At 37.7% G+C, this 14689-nt stretch overlaps 1 protein-coding gene across 1 annotated transcript in view; it reads left to right on the top strand.

Annotated features, from left to right (window-relative positions):
• LOC126203765 (ran-specific GTPase-activating protein-like) overlaps positions 1-13474 on the top strand; it is a 34875-nt gene extending 21401 nt beyond the window's left edge. The window contains exons 5-6 of the mRNA XM_049938133.1: positions 12670-12744; positions 12905-13474. Coding sequence (XP_049794090.1) covers positions 12670-12744; positions 12905-13101 — 272 coding nt within the window. The 3' untranslated portion in view covers positions 13102-13474. The remainder of the gene's footprint in view (positions 1-12669; positions 12745-12904) is intronic.
• The last annotated feature ends 1215 nt before the right edge of the window (positions 13475-14689 follow it).

Below are 14689 nucleotides of genomic sequence, written 5' to 3'. Positions count from 1 at the left end.
CAGCACGATGTATCTAGTATGCAGTGTGGCTCGTTTAATTACAGGCAGTGTGTAGTGCATCGGTACTTTGCATTTCACCAATATTAGTACTTCATGCTATTCAGTACAGTTTTATCACAACACTTGCATGCTTCCTCGCATGTGTTCCTCATTATAGGGCACAGTAATTTTAACTTCTCATATCAAGTATAATTACATTACATGTATATTACGTTGTGGTTAACCTTACAAATGTAGAACGTTAGGGTTTTGCTAGCAATTCAATTAGATTATTTTCACATATATGGTCCTACAATTTCCTACTGTTGTACATGTTCGCATTGCATTCCGTATAAATCCAAATGTAATCCATTAATTTTTAAATAGTATGACCACTATTTCAGCATTAAGATTGCCTAGGCATCAGTCTTTTGTCAACCAATGATACTGACTTTACATCCTCAACCACAATATGCTAATAGGTTTCTTTTGTATGTCCTCGTTCATATACTAGCTGATCTATTATATATATCTGATATTATACCTTTAAGTTTTTTTAATATAAAATAAGGAAAATAATTGTAATATTTTATTTCAAATTGTTGCCATTCATCTAGGCTTACCTAAATGGTTATATTACACATCATCCACTGTCTATTCGACTAGTGTAATGATTACAGTTGGTTGTGCTCACGTAACATTTCTTCTTGTGATTGCTGTAAACCGATAACAGCTGGATAGTTAGACAACCTAACACTAAATTAAAAAATTAGAAAAATCCCTTTTATTGTATGATAGTTACTTTTTTATTTCAAGTTGTTGCCACTAATCTGGGCTTGTCTCACTGATTGATATATCATTTATTACATGTTTGTCTATTGTAGTATGACTTCATTTGTAACATTTTATTTAGTGATGATTGTAAACTTAGTCCTTCACAACTTATATTTTCATTATTATCTATATTGGTTTTATACTATACTGTAACACAACAGTTACTGGTTGCAAATGTCTTCTGTTGTGATCTTTGGTTAGAGACACTCTCTGTAATGTTATTCACGGTTTTACTTAATGACGCACACTTCATGCTTTTACTGTATGAGTTTCTCTTCCATAAAAGTAGCACAAATGTAATTTTGTGAAGTTGTTCACGAGATTCTGACATGTACTTAAACAGAAAGCATATAAGTCTGTAAAATTACTCTTTGATTTCCTTTCTATGGTTAATGCTAGCACCACCTACTGGCCTTTGTTCACTTCTTAGATAGCTTAAATGCTACACTCAGTTTGGCACTGGTTCTATTCGAATAGACCTCAGCATTGTCAAGTACGCTTAGATGGGATGAAATCTGTGTTACATTTAGTCTCTGTGACCTCTTTCATGAGCTTTGTATTAAAGTTTGATTTTAATGTAAGTAGAATACTAATTGAAATTTCTGTTTGTTGGAATACTTAGATGCATACTTGTATCATTATGTACATATTTGCTATAATTAATTTTTCTTGTCCTCTTCATTCCACAGCTTCACTCAGATGAAATTTTGAAACACATAATGCTTAATAAAGAATTATGTGATCAAGGCCTTTCAATATTTGAAATTTGTGCCTGCCTCTACCATGGATGTGTGTGGGTGGTTTGAAAAGTTCTTGGAGCTGAATAGAAAAAAAGTACTTACATTGCTGATTGCTGAAACATTTTTTTATTTTTCATTGGAGTCTCCTTGTAGATTAAAGCACTTGATCCAACAATGTTCCAGTGCCTTGATCCCATCTCGAAAATGAGTTTTCTCCAGGCCTGCAAAATAGTTGTTAACTCCTTCTATCAATTCTTCGTTTGAAGTGAATCTTCATCCACCAAGAAAAATTTTCAGTTTTGGTAAGAGATGGAAGTCTGACGGAGCCATATCTGGTGAATATGATGGGTGTGCCAACAATTCATACCTTAGTTCATGTAATTTTGCTATGGCGACGGCACGTGTGTCAAGTGTCGCGGCACCCATCTTGCAGATAATTTTTTCACCTTTAATTCTTCATTTAAATTGTGATATACCCTTTCAGATGCCAACCCAAGGGCAGCAGAGCGCCCTGAAACTCTGTCCACTCCTCCTCCCTCTTTGACAAGGCTGTTGGCAGATTATACCGGAAGTTTCCGGCTGCCATTGCTGCTGATTTTTTAATTAAAAATTGAAGAAATGGGTAGGTTCTAATCCGGGACCTAGGATGTTTTGATTACTAGTCACACACATTGTCCTTATATTTAGATTTGGATTACTGAAAAAGAAGAAAAATCTTTGACTGGCTGTGCTATTATAAGGAATCTCCGTGTGCTCTAGAAATTAGGCATTTTGAATGCGTTGCCAGTATTTGATTTAAGATTTGATAAGAGCATCAAATTTAATGATAAATTATTCAAGGTGGTAGCATGGTTCAGTGAAGGTCAAATAAGCAAATATATTTTTAGTTCTAATTATGATGTGCTTATTTTTGACAATAAACACATTAATTAAAACTTAAAGCTCAAATCTCTCTTCCCTCTTTCCAAATACAATTTCATAAAAAGGGGTTTCCCTGGAATAAAAGTAAACTTTCGAATGATCTTCTATAATTACCTTTAAAATCATGGTTGGTGGTAATGATACATCACCCCTTATGCCCTTTCCAAATTGTATCTAACACTGTATTTTGCTGTATCCCTCCCCTGTTTAAGAGTTAATCGCTACTAGAATTAAAAACATATTTGCTTATTTGACTTCATTGAATCTGGCTATGACCTTGAACAATGTATCATTTTCTAAGTAAAATTTGCCACTCTTTCCAAATCCTGAATCAAATATTAAAAAATATCCCTTTATTCTCCAAATTGCCTTGAAAATCACATAAAGGTCATGGCCATGACTAGCAATGCGTAACCCTCTTGTTGAATATTTTACCTCTGCATTATAGCATAACTCTGGTATGTGAGAGTAATCTGTGAAATGATAAAACTATACATGAGAAGTTTGGAAGAGTACATAACGCAATGTTCTACTGTTCCATCCATTGTACAGTATTTAAATTTAAAGAACATTAGAAATATACCATTTAAAGATCTTTTGTGTACAGCAATTGGGCAAAGTTGAAATGATGATCAAACAGCAACACTACAGTAGTTCCAAATCAAATACTGTACTGCATAGCATTGTATAAAATACACACATACTTAAAACACTATCTGCAACCTACTGAAGGATCATTTTTCTGCTGCTATGAAGCAGCCATCTTCAATTGACAGGCCATTTCATCTATTTTCTCCTGTGCATGTTGTTTTATGTACATCATCTGTAACAAATAAATATTGTTTGGTTCACTTTCTTTCCATCCATATAATCACTACTTCATCCTTATCTTTGACCACTTGACCTCTTTCATTTTGAACAGTATCAATAATGTTGTTGTCATGGTTCCTCATGATTGGTAATTGCCCTGCCTTCAGAGTCTTTAAAATCACTATTGCACTGCAGAATACCATGTGGAGATGGGATGTTACTGCTGTTGGAAGCTGGGAACTACCTTCTTCAGCTGTTGCATTCTCTTCAATGGAACACTTGTTAGAGATGTTCTTGTCAGGGGCCAGATTTATGTCAAGCATAATGAATACACTAGATTCTGAGGACTTATAAATTCCAAGAACATTTTCTCCACCTGAATTTACCTTATGGTGATAATGAGCTTCAAATACTTGGATGATACCCTTATACAGAGGCTGAATTAATGCTGTTGTGTTTTGAGGCAAAAATTCATCTTCTGACTACATCAGCAGCTGGATTAGCCTGACAGGGATATTGTATTTGTAGAGCTACTTCTCAGCTAACTGATCACAGGTGCTTTCTCGCTCAGGAACCGAACTGTAAGCATTTTTGAATGCTTGTACGTGAACTGTAATGATACGGTTACATTCTTGAGGCATCTAGGGCCTTTACTTTAACCTGAACATAGAGACTTCGGCTTACGGCTAACTGATTTATTTTTTTCGAGGAGGAGAGGAATTCTGTCTTCATTTTGAAACCCACCATATTTTCTGAATTTTTTACACTGACGGTTCGGGATGGAATATGTAAAATTTCAGGAAATTGTGAAGCAAATTCACCATTGGAAGACCTTCCTTCTCTTTCAGAAGTCATTTGGCTAATTCAGTGGCATTCCCAGCTTGAAATCCATCTGTTGATAACAATAAAGTGTGTGTTGCAATGTCACTTTTGCAGCCAGCCGCTGTGGCCGAGCGGTTCGAGGCGCTTCAGTCCGGAACCGCGCTGCTGCTATGGTCGCAGGTTCGAATCCTGCCTCGAGCATGGATATGTGTGATGTCCTTAGGTTAGTTATGTTTAAGTAGTTCTAAGTCTAGGGGGCTGATGACCTCAGATGTTAAGTCCTGTTGTGCTTAGAGCCATTTTTTTTAAGTTTTTCAGTTTGGGCTTTAATAATTGGTGAGAAGTGACACAACATGCCACTGTGTCCGGTGTTATCTGTGAGAAGTGCATTCAGATTTCTTCCCGACAGCCCTGATATAATGATAGTAAGAGAAACCCATGGTTGGGATTGTTAATACTCTGCTTCGGTTATCTGTACACCTCTTTCTTCTCAGGGCTTGAAGGTTGCAAGGGGTAAATATTATAGAAATGACACATGCAGACTGTAATAAGATTTTCATTCTGCATTACATCAAAATATGTGCTATATCAGATTGCAGTGTATTAGGCTTTTACTGTATTTTATTGCACACAGTAAGTTCATGTTCAAAACTCTGACATGTTTGATCTCATACACTCCTACCTCTTAAGTTTCACTATTATTACCATATAATGTAACATGTGCAGCTAATGTGGGCATGTCATTAGTAAGCAAACTTGGTGCAGGAAGAGAAAATTAGCGGTGGGGATATTTTTAGTATAACCATGCAAAACACATCTATTTCCTGCTGTTTGATTTATTTGAAGATTTGCTGTTTGGAAGGGTAAGTGGTTCTTGGAAAGAAAAAAGCCTGTATCACATAGGAGTGACTTTTTGTTTCTCAGAAAGGGAAGGGTCTCACCGTAGTGCCAAATTTTTCAGTAACACATCTCTACACACTAGGCATTCTGGTCAAGCAGCCAAAGATAGCGGTACCACGTGCGCACGAGAGAGAGAGAGAGAGTGGGGGGGGGGGGGTGTTGCTGCCTGGACTCCAGCCCTGCTTTACTTTCTTTGTAATCAGAGCACTTCTCTCCTGGTGTTTCAGTACCTTGAGAGTATTTCAAACATCTTGCACCACCCTGCATTGTCACACCTGTTTATGGTTCACAAATCTTATTAAAGTGTCTGGATTTTTTTTGTAAGGCTTGTTGCTATCATCAAATGTATCGTCTGGACTGCCTCATTGGCGCTGTAACCTTTTCTAAAGCGAAAGTAATTCTCTTTTTCATTCTTCTGTATTTAATTCTGGTCAGCAACTTGGAATCATGAACTTTAAAGCTGGTAATGAAATAGCCTCTACAATTATCAACTCTTGCTATCTCCAGAATTGCATGGATGATATTCTTCCAAAAGTATGACATTAAATTTCCAATCTTGCCGATTCTTCATATTATTTTGCAAAGGTGCTTGGCTGTTCCTTCTCCTAATGATTTTAGAAATTCCAAAGAAATGTTGTGTGTCCCTTAAGCCTCATTTTATCACAAGTCTTTCAAAGCTGTGTCAAACTTCAACTTTAATGCAGGATCTCCTTTGTCCTACAAATTGACATCTATTTCTTCTTCTATCATGTTATCTTACGATTTGTTAGGTACCAGTTAAGTCTGTCCTCTGGATTTAAATATTGCTTGTATTATGAGCATCATACAGTGCAAAAACATTTATCCCAAACCCAAGAGGCATGTTGGATATTGCTGTATGAACCTGCATCTTCACCGTCTATTTCTTAGTTTCCATCAGTTGTTAAAAGATTTCCTAGACTGTACTTATCCCTGCACTTGATTATAAATCAATCAAAAAATGGATGCATGTAAACAAATTAGTTAATTATTATTCTCTATGCTCTTGATTCTTCTTGTTCAAACCATGAACTTGAAAAGAGAACAGGGAACACTTATAACAAAGGCATAGACTACACAGTAATGTCCCTATCAACATGTTTCAGACCAGGTGTTACTTTCGCAGTGCTTTTGTTGGTCACATTTATTTTTTGGAAAAAGAAAAAAATGCTCCTGACATACATTAAAGCGTCAAAGAAACTGGTATAGGCATGCATATTCAAATACAGAAACAAATAAACAGGCAGAATACAGTGCTGCTGTTGGCAACACGTATATAAGACAAAGGTCTGGCACAGTTGTCAGATCAGTTACTGCTGCTACAATGGCAGGTTATCAAGGTTTAAGTGAGTTTGGACGTGTGGTGTTATAGTCTGTGAGCGAGTGAGTGTTGGGACACAGCACCTCTGAGGTAGCGATGAAGTAGGGATTTTCCTGTATGACCATTTCATGAGTGTTCCGTGAATATCAGGAATCTGGTAAAACATCAAATCTCTGACATCGCTGCGGCCAGAAAAAGATCCAACATGAATGGGCCCGACGACGACTGAAGAGAATTGTTCAATGTGACGGAAGTGCAACCTTACTGCAGATTGCAATGCTGGGCAATTAAGAAGCGTCAGCGTGTGAACCATTCAACGAAACATCGTCAATATGGGCTTTCGGAGCTGAAGGCCCACTCGTGTACCCTTGATGACTGCACGACACAAAGCTGTACGCCTTGCATTGGCCCGTCAACACCGATATTGGACTGTTGATGACTGGAAATATGTTGCCTGATTGGATGAGTTTCGTTTTAAATTGAATGCAGATGGATGTTTACAGGTATGGAGACCACCTCTTGAGTCCATGTACCCTGCTTGACAGCAGGGGACTGTTCAAGCTGGTGGAGTCTCTGTAATGGTGTGGTGCAGTTGGAGTGATGTGGGACCTCTGATACGTCTATATACAACTGACAGGTGACACACATGTAAGCATCCATTCATGCCCATGGAGAATACCGACAGACTTGGGCAATTCCAGTGGGACAATGTGAGACCCCACACGTCCTGAATTGCTATAGAGTGGCTCCAGGAACACTCTTCTGAGTGTAAACACTTTCACTGGTCACCAAACTCCGAAGGCATGAACATTATTGATTATATCTGGGATGCCTTGCAACATGCTGTTCAGAAGAGACCTCCACTCCTGGATACTCTTATGGATTTGTGGACACCCTTGCAGGATTCATGGCATCAGTTCCCTCCAGCACTACTTCTGACATTAATCAAGTCTATGCCATGTCGTGTAGTGGCACTTCTGCGTACTTGTGGGGGCCCTACATGATTTTGGGCAGGTGTACCAGTTTCTTTGGCTCTTCGGTGTACATTACATTTACTAATAATTTAATCTCCTTGTGTGGGGGCCCTACATGATTTTGGGCAGGTGTACCAGTTTCTTTGGCTCTTCAGTGTACATTACATTTACTAATAATTTAATCTCCTTGTACATCACTTTAGTTGGGAGCACAGTCTAGTTCTAAATCAGGGACATGTTGATATTCTACCACTGTTTCATCATCAGATTTCACACCATCTGTGGCTTCTTCTTACTGCATAATTTATTCAGTCTTTCCAGTAGTTTTTCGGGGTTCATTGTCCAAAAAGGGTACAACACTTGTTACACTGAAATCATAAATATAAAATGAAATCACTATGTGTATTCAGCAAAATTTTGTGCTACACTACACCACATGATGCTTGCTTGAAGTTTAAGGTGTAATTCCTTGTGCTAGCTCTGAAATTCTCCTCTGTGGTTCATAGGATGGCAAAATGTAAATTTTGTGTAACCAGTGGGAAGGTTAGAAAAATTTCGAAGAAACGACAGATACTTTAAAAAAAATTATGTACCTTGTCCTGTTGTCCCCTCCAAAAAACTTCATCTTTTGGATTTGTAATTTGTCAGTTCCAACAGCTGTCTGAGACGGATTCAAAACAGATGAAATGAACCCACATGCAGTGAGGAACTCACAGTAGATGGCCCCCTCTTAGGCAGGATCTGCCCCGTATTTTTTAATCTTCCTCAACCTACCCTCACTTCTCGCCATTGAAGTGACTAATAATTCTCAGAGCTAGGATACTGTGTGTGTGTGTGTGTGTGTGTGTGTGTGTGTGTGTGTGTGTGTGTTGGCAATGAAAAGCTGTCTGTGAATTTGGTATGTCACTTCACTGAATCGTCATCAAACCTGGTGCTGTAAGCTACCTTTCCACATTGCTGGGCAGGCCATAATATAACCACTTGCTTAACATTTCATTTCTCAGTGAAAGAATACAGAGCAAATTTAGTATTTTCACTGCTGCATCACCCCAAATTTGGGGTCAGTGGGGTGCAAATTCACGTCTGGTTATAGTAATTTGAGTTCCATATGCTTTCCCTGAATTACTTGATATAAATGTCCAGATGATTTCCTTGAAAAGATTTGCCCATTTTGCCTTCGCCAATCTTGAAAGTTTGTTAGGCTCAGTCTCCAGTGATCTCATTGTTGACAGAATGTTAGGGCTTAATTTCCCAACTTAACTGGTGGACAGTTAAACTTGCTGACAGCTATCTTCTATTGATCACAGCAGGTACCATCCCATATGTAAACCTCTGCTCATTGCACATTAGGTCACCGAAATTAACAGGCCCATTGTATTGGACCCTCAAAGCATGAGAAAGTGTCATTTGGACTGACAAATTGCATTTCAAGACGGTAAATGTCTGCGACAATGTATGGGTATACTATCTGATCAGAAGTATGTGGACACCCTATATAATCCAGAATTGAATGCTAGACATCATAGGATGTGGACTCACCAGTATAAAAGGAGGTGGGGAGTATTACGTTGTTTTTAGAGTAGCAGTAACAGCAGAACATGTCGGTCAGGAGAGCTCATTAACTCCAAGCATGGGTGGTGATGTGAATACGAAGTGGAAATGTGAAAGAACAACCATATTTAAACCAATATCAGGCGGACCTAATGTACTGATGGTCAGGGACGGTCAAACATTGCAGGGGGATCAGTTGTAAATAATCACATGACATCTGCAAAATGAATCACTTGGGAGTTCCAAAGTGTTACCAGCAGTCCAGCTAGCACAATGAATATGCATAAGGAGTTAAACATTCTGTAGTTAGTGCTGAGTGATGCTAGAGGTGGCATAAAGGGTGATGCCAGTAGTCTGTGAATGATCGGATACAAATAATTTCTGCTGTTACTGCTACTGTAAAAACAACACAATACAGTAAGAATGGTTTGGGACAGATCTGTAGGCCACTATGGATTGGATTATTTTGTGACTTCAGAAATGATCTAAGTGCCTACATTGAGCTCTTTCACTCATCCTGGATGGCAGTGCCAAGAATTTCGGCAAGTTATTGCACCTGAAGTTAGATATGACCACCTCACAAATCAAAAGGAATTTGAAGCCATGGATTGAATGATTCCTTGAAAAACCAAAGCTATTGACAGAAAGTCAGTGGTGTTGATCTCAGAATAATCAGAATACTGATGGATTTGGCTGGGGAACATTACCTGCCATCATTTGTAGAGCCAACAGTGAAGTACAGAGCAGATGGTGATACAGAATGGGGATGTTTTTAGGCTGTGGTCCTCTTATTGCATTTAGAAAATGCTAAATGTGGAAGGATATGGACACATTTTACAGCACTGTGTACTGCATACAGTAGAGGAACAATTTGGAGACAAGGATACTGTCAGCATGAAAATGCATCCTGTCATAGGTTTGTGGGCAATAACATTTCTGAAATGCACTGGTGTGCCCTGAGTTCCAAGCTGAAACCAATTAAACACTTTGGATAAGATTCTCATAGAATGTCAACTCTGCTCCAGACATTTGCGTCCAATATAACTGCCTTTTCTGGTTTCAGCAGCTCCTGGGGAAGAATGGCTGCCATTCTTCCACGAACATTCAGACACCTCCTTGAAATCGTCCCCAGCAGAGTTCATGCCATTCTAAAAGCAAAGGGTGGGCACACCCCATATCAGAAATAAATCGTGTTTGCCAACAGGGACTGTTGAGGTATTTTTGCAAGCAAGAAGTTTGTATGGAATGAAATCTTGTGTTCTTTCTTCCTACAGTAAGTTTTCGGCAGAAAGACACATCATCACATTGCTCTCAAATTCTCTCAAAATGGTTTAAAAATTTCTCCACACTAACATGGGGCTCTGAGTCTTGAAATTAGCTCCAACCAATCTCTGGAAGTTGTGGACAGCAAATCAGTTTTCAGTCTTCCGAAATCCATACTGTAGCATGTCTCACTACCTTCAAGTGGGGAGGAGGAAATACATGTTACTATATAGTCTGTAATCCGGTTACAGATAAGTATATGTTTGTTGTAATGTCAGTGCTATACCAATGGGCGATGAGCATATAGGCAGTAATTGTTATTTAGGTGGTACACCCCAACTGGAAAAATTTCTGGATTTCCTCCCAGGGGCTGAATAGGAATAAAAGTTAAAGAACTAAACTCTGATTATCACTAGGCAAGTTTAAACACTGCACAGGCTGTGTACTTGAACTACTATTATATGCTGTACACTACTAACTGCACCATCGGAACATATCACTGACTTAATGGAAGCTCTAACTTGTCACCAGTTTCTCCCAATTTGGTATATTCAATCTTTCGGAGGGGTCATTCAGTACCACTGGGAGAAACTCTGCAAAGTTCAAAAGGAAAGGGAAACCTATGAGGAAGTATATCTAAGGCAGTCAGTGAGAGGTGATTGGGTGATACTATTGGTAACACATTGCATGTGTAAGGCAGAAAGAGACTTTAAAAAATCGCTTATTGATAGAACTATAGAAAAAGATTGGAATCAATTAATGAAACCTAATTAACTTTTATTTTAAACTGGATTAAATGTTGGTTGATTATATGTAACTACAACATGGAGTGTGCACACTATTTCTTGTTGAGGATGAGCTTGTGTGCAGTAATGTCAAATGTGATATTTGATGACTAGTTTGAGGCAACGTTTCAGCTAGTAATTCCGGTGTGCTTCATCTTGGCAGTAGTACTGCGACCTACACCCATTTGAACCTGCTTACTGTATTCAAACCTTGGTCTCCTACAATTTAACCCTCACCCCATTTCCCCACCTTGCTTCATTATCACATTGCCTCTTCCCAGGTACTTCAGGATGCGTCCTATCAAACAATTGCTTCTTTTAATCAAGTTATGCCGTAAATTTCATTTTCCACCTGTTTGGTTCAGTACCTCTTCATTAGTTATTCAGTTTAGCCATAAAATGTTCTGCATTCTTCTGTAACATCATGTTTCAAAAGCTTCTATTCTGTTCTTGTCTTAACTGTTTATCATCATATAGCTCTTGTACAAAGCTGCACTACAGAATAATACATTCAGAAAAGACATCTTAACCATTAAATTTATATTCAGTGGTAACAGATCCCTCTTCCTCAGAAATACTTTTCTATTTATTGCCAGTCTACATTTTGCATACTCTTTACTTTGGGCATCAGTTATTTTGCTGCCCAAATAACAAACCTTCTCTATTTTAGTGTCTTATTTCCTAATATAATTGATTGAGTTCAACTACATTCCATTACTCTTATTTTTGTCGATGTTCATCTTTACCGATGCTATCCATTCCATTCAACTGCTCATTCAAGTCCTTTTGTCATATCTGATGGAATTACAATCTCATTGGCAAACCTCAATAGTTTGTATTTCTTCCCCCTGTAATTTGGTTCCCTTTCCAAGTTTTTCCTTGGCTGCTCGCTCAGTGTACAGATTGAATAACATCAAGGACAGGTTACAATCCAGCATCATTTCCTTCTCCACTACTGCTTTCCATTCATGTCCTTCAACTCTACAGGGTGGTGCAAAAGTTGCTGGATGCTGGGCATTGTTTTAAACGAAATATAGGAAATGTTTCATTACAAATACAAACAATACTTCCAATTATTTTTTATGTTCAGACTGTTTTCATTAATACATCTTTGGAGTCTCAAACACTTTTATGTACTCCATTATGGCATAGTGTGCTTATCATTGTCCAAATTATGAAATGTGTCGGGTATGTAATCTTTTAATTCAGCAGTGGTGCCAGGCTTATGAGAATAAACAGAGTCCTTGATGACTCCACTAGCACCACTTTTTATAAAAAAAAAGGGTGTTTTTAATGTGAAAATCCTTTCTCCTTCTGTTGACATGGACAATTCAGAAAACTGCAGCTGTAAACACATCTCACTGTAAACACTTCTCACAAATTAACCTTTCAAAATTCATTACTTCGATTATTGTTTGGTTTCTCTGTCATTACATTGTATATCAGCTTGATAAGGTGTAATTATCACCTTTTGGTAATAACAATTTAATGGCTAAAACTTCTACTGTACTATATCTTGATGTTACTTTTGTTTTTATTTAACAAACTGTCCAGTGACTTTTGCATCACACTGTATATTACTGGAGTCTCTCCCTCCCCCTCTGATATTATTAGAAAGTAAAATGAAGTACTGTTAACTGCAGTCATAGTCAGTGAAGGACATAGGATTATAGTTTCTGAAGTATATGTAGATACTGTCAGTATATCTACATAAACAAGTTTGGTTTTTCTTTATCAACTGTCTGTTACAGATGCAAAGAAATGGAAGGAAAAGTTTGAAGAAGCAAAAATGATTGTGGAGACTCAGCTAAACAAAAGCTCTAGTGGTAAGTTTCCAACAAATCTAATTAAATTTTTGGTTTAAAACCTGCTCATTGTTACAGAATATAACATCATCCAATGTTTAAGTATCTCAGAGCTAGTGTTTTGTCTGTAATGTAATGTTTCATTTATGTTGCCCCTTAATATATTCACAATTCTGTTTAGGAAATGAATCCAACGATCAAATAAATACAGAAAATCACCAAAGTGATGAAAATGAAAGTGATGACAATCAAGAGATTTGTGTTGCAGAAGATGAAAATCTGCATGAGAAACTGGAGCAGTTAAAAGTGGCTGATGAAAAAACAGCAGATACGAAGTTAGAAAAGCCTGAAGTGGCAGAGGGTGAAACTGCAAAGTAAAGTTACTTTAGCTATAGATTTTCTATGGGTCTTCGTGAAAGATATTTTTATACGTATGATATGTGGACCTAGAATTATGCTTTTATTGTGATATGAAATCAGATTCCTGTGACTGGTTGAGTAATGTGGAAAATATAAACTTGACATTCCTGATGTTCTCATTATTTTTATTCCTTGTCAACTGCAGATGTTCTGATTTCATATTTTTTTTCCATGTGTGGAGATGACTGTATATTGACTATGTTATTCATATTATTATATAGCTTGGTGAGATTATATATAATTAAACATACTATTGAGTTATGTTGCTCGTCATTGTTGATTCCTAATTGTCTTGTATGCATGCTAAAATAAAACTTTTGTGGTCCAGTAACATGACGGTAGAACAAAACTTTTTTTCTTTAAATTTAAAGATTCTCTCTCTCTCTCTCTCTCTCTCCCCCCCCCCCCTTCCTTACCTCCCTAATGACATGTGCATGACTCAAGATTATTTGCTCAAACACCAGCAGACATTACACAGAAACCTGTATTCTGTTGAATTCATACTGGAAAACGTCTTAGGTGAAATGGGAAGATTCTGGTAGTATGTAAATACTTTCTGATTAACTCATTGAGTCATTGGTTGGCATACACAAAAAGGAATGAAACTTCCTACCTTTCAGAGTAATCCTTTTTTGAGATAGAATAAAATACAAAGAGCAGGTGTGTTGGATAGAGGAAGAGAGGGGTGGAAGGCAGGGGGGAGGCAGTTTGCCAGGTAGAAATGTGAGAGGGAGGAGTGGCAGGTACACGAGCAAGGCATGTGATGCATGGATGTTGGAGCTGGTGCAAAGTAGCACACGCTAAATGTGACATGAAATGTGAGGGGGACAGGAGAGAGTAAGGAGAAACTGTTGGGTGGAGGGTGTGGGGAGAGTGGATTACTGCAGATTGAGGGCAGGACAATTATGGGAGCAAAGGATGTGCTGCAAGTATAATGCCTATCTATGTAGTTAAGGGATGCTGTTGGTGGAGGGAAGTATCTGTATAGTCCTCATTGTGAAACAGCAATTGAAATTGAGTATGTTGTGCCACCAGTTTGTCAGTGATCATTCATCCACTGTATAACTAATTGTTAATTGCACTGATAAAACTATTGTTTGTGGAAGGATTACTCTGAGAGCTATTGATTTATTTTATTTAATTTTTACTGTGTGTGTGTGCATACTTATTGATGTAACACTTCTGCTTAGTAGTGAGTGATCTTTAATACCTTAGGTAATAAGGGTATAAAGCATTGATCAGTAGTTAAAAGAAACTGCTACAGGGTGAAGTAATGTCATCATTGTAAGTTGGTTTTGAGTGCTGATTTAATAAGACTGATTAAAAGTACACTGTATTCTGTAAGTACCAACAATGACAATGTGGTGATAGCAAATTAAGTTTCCAATACAGGCAATCTGTTGAAATAGCAACAACAGAGGTTTCCTGTTTGTAGAATTCCTTGAGAGTTGCACATTGTTCATAAGTTTGCCAAAATTTCAGTTGTAATTAATGAACATGTCAAATGTTGCCACTATACATTACTAAGTGCTGATGAAACCATTAA

Source organism: Schistocerca nitens, chromosome 9, assembly GCF_023898315.1.
Source record: "Schistocerca nitens isolate TAMUIC-IGC-003100 chromosome 9, iqSchNite1.1, whole genome shotgun sequence".
NCBI classification, from domain to species: Eukaryota; Metazoa; Arthropoda; class Insecta; order Orthoptera; family Acrididae; genus Schistocerca; species Schistocerca nitens.
The sequence above is the reverse complement of the archived record's forward strand: the minus strand, read 5'-3'. Positions and strand labels throughout refer to the sequence as shown.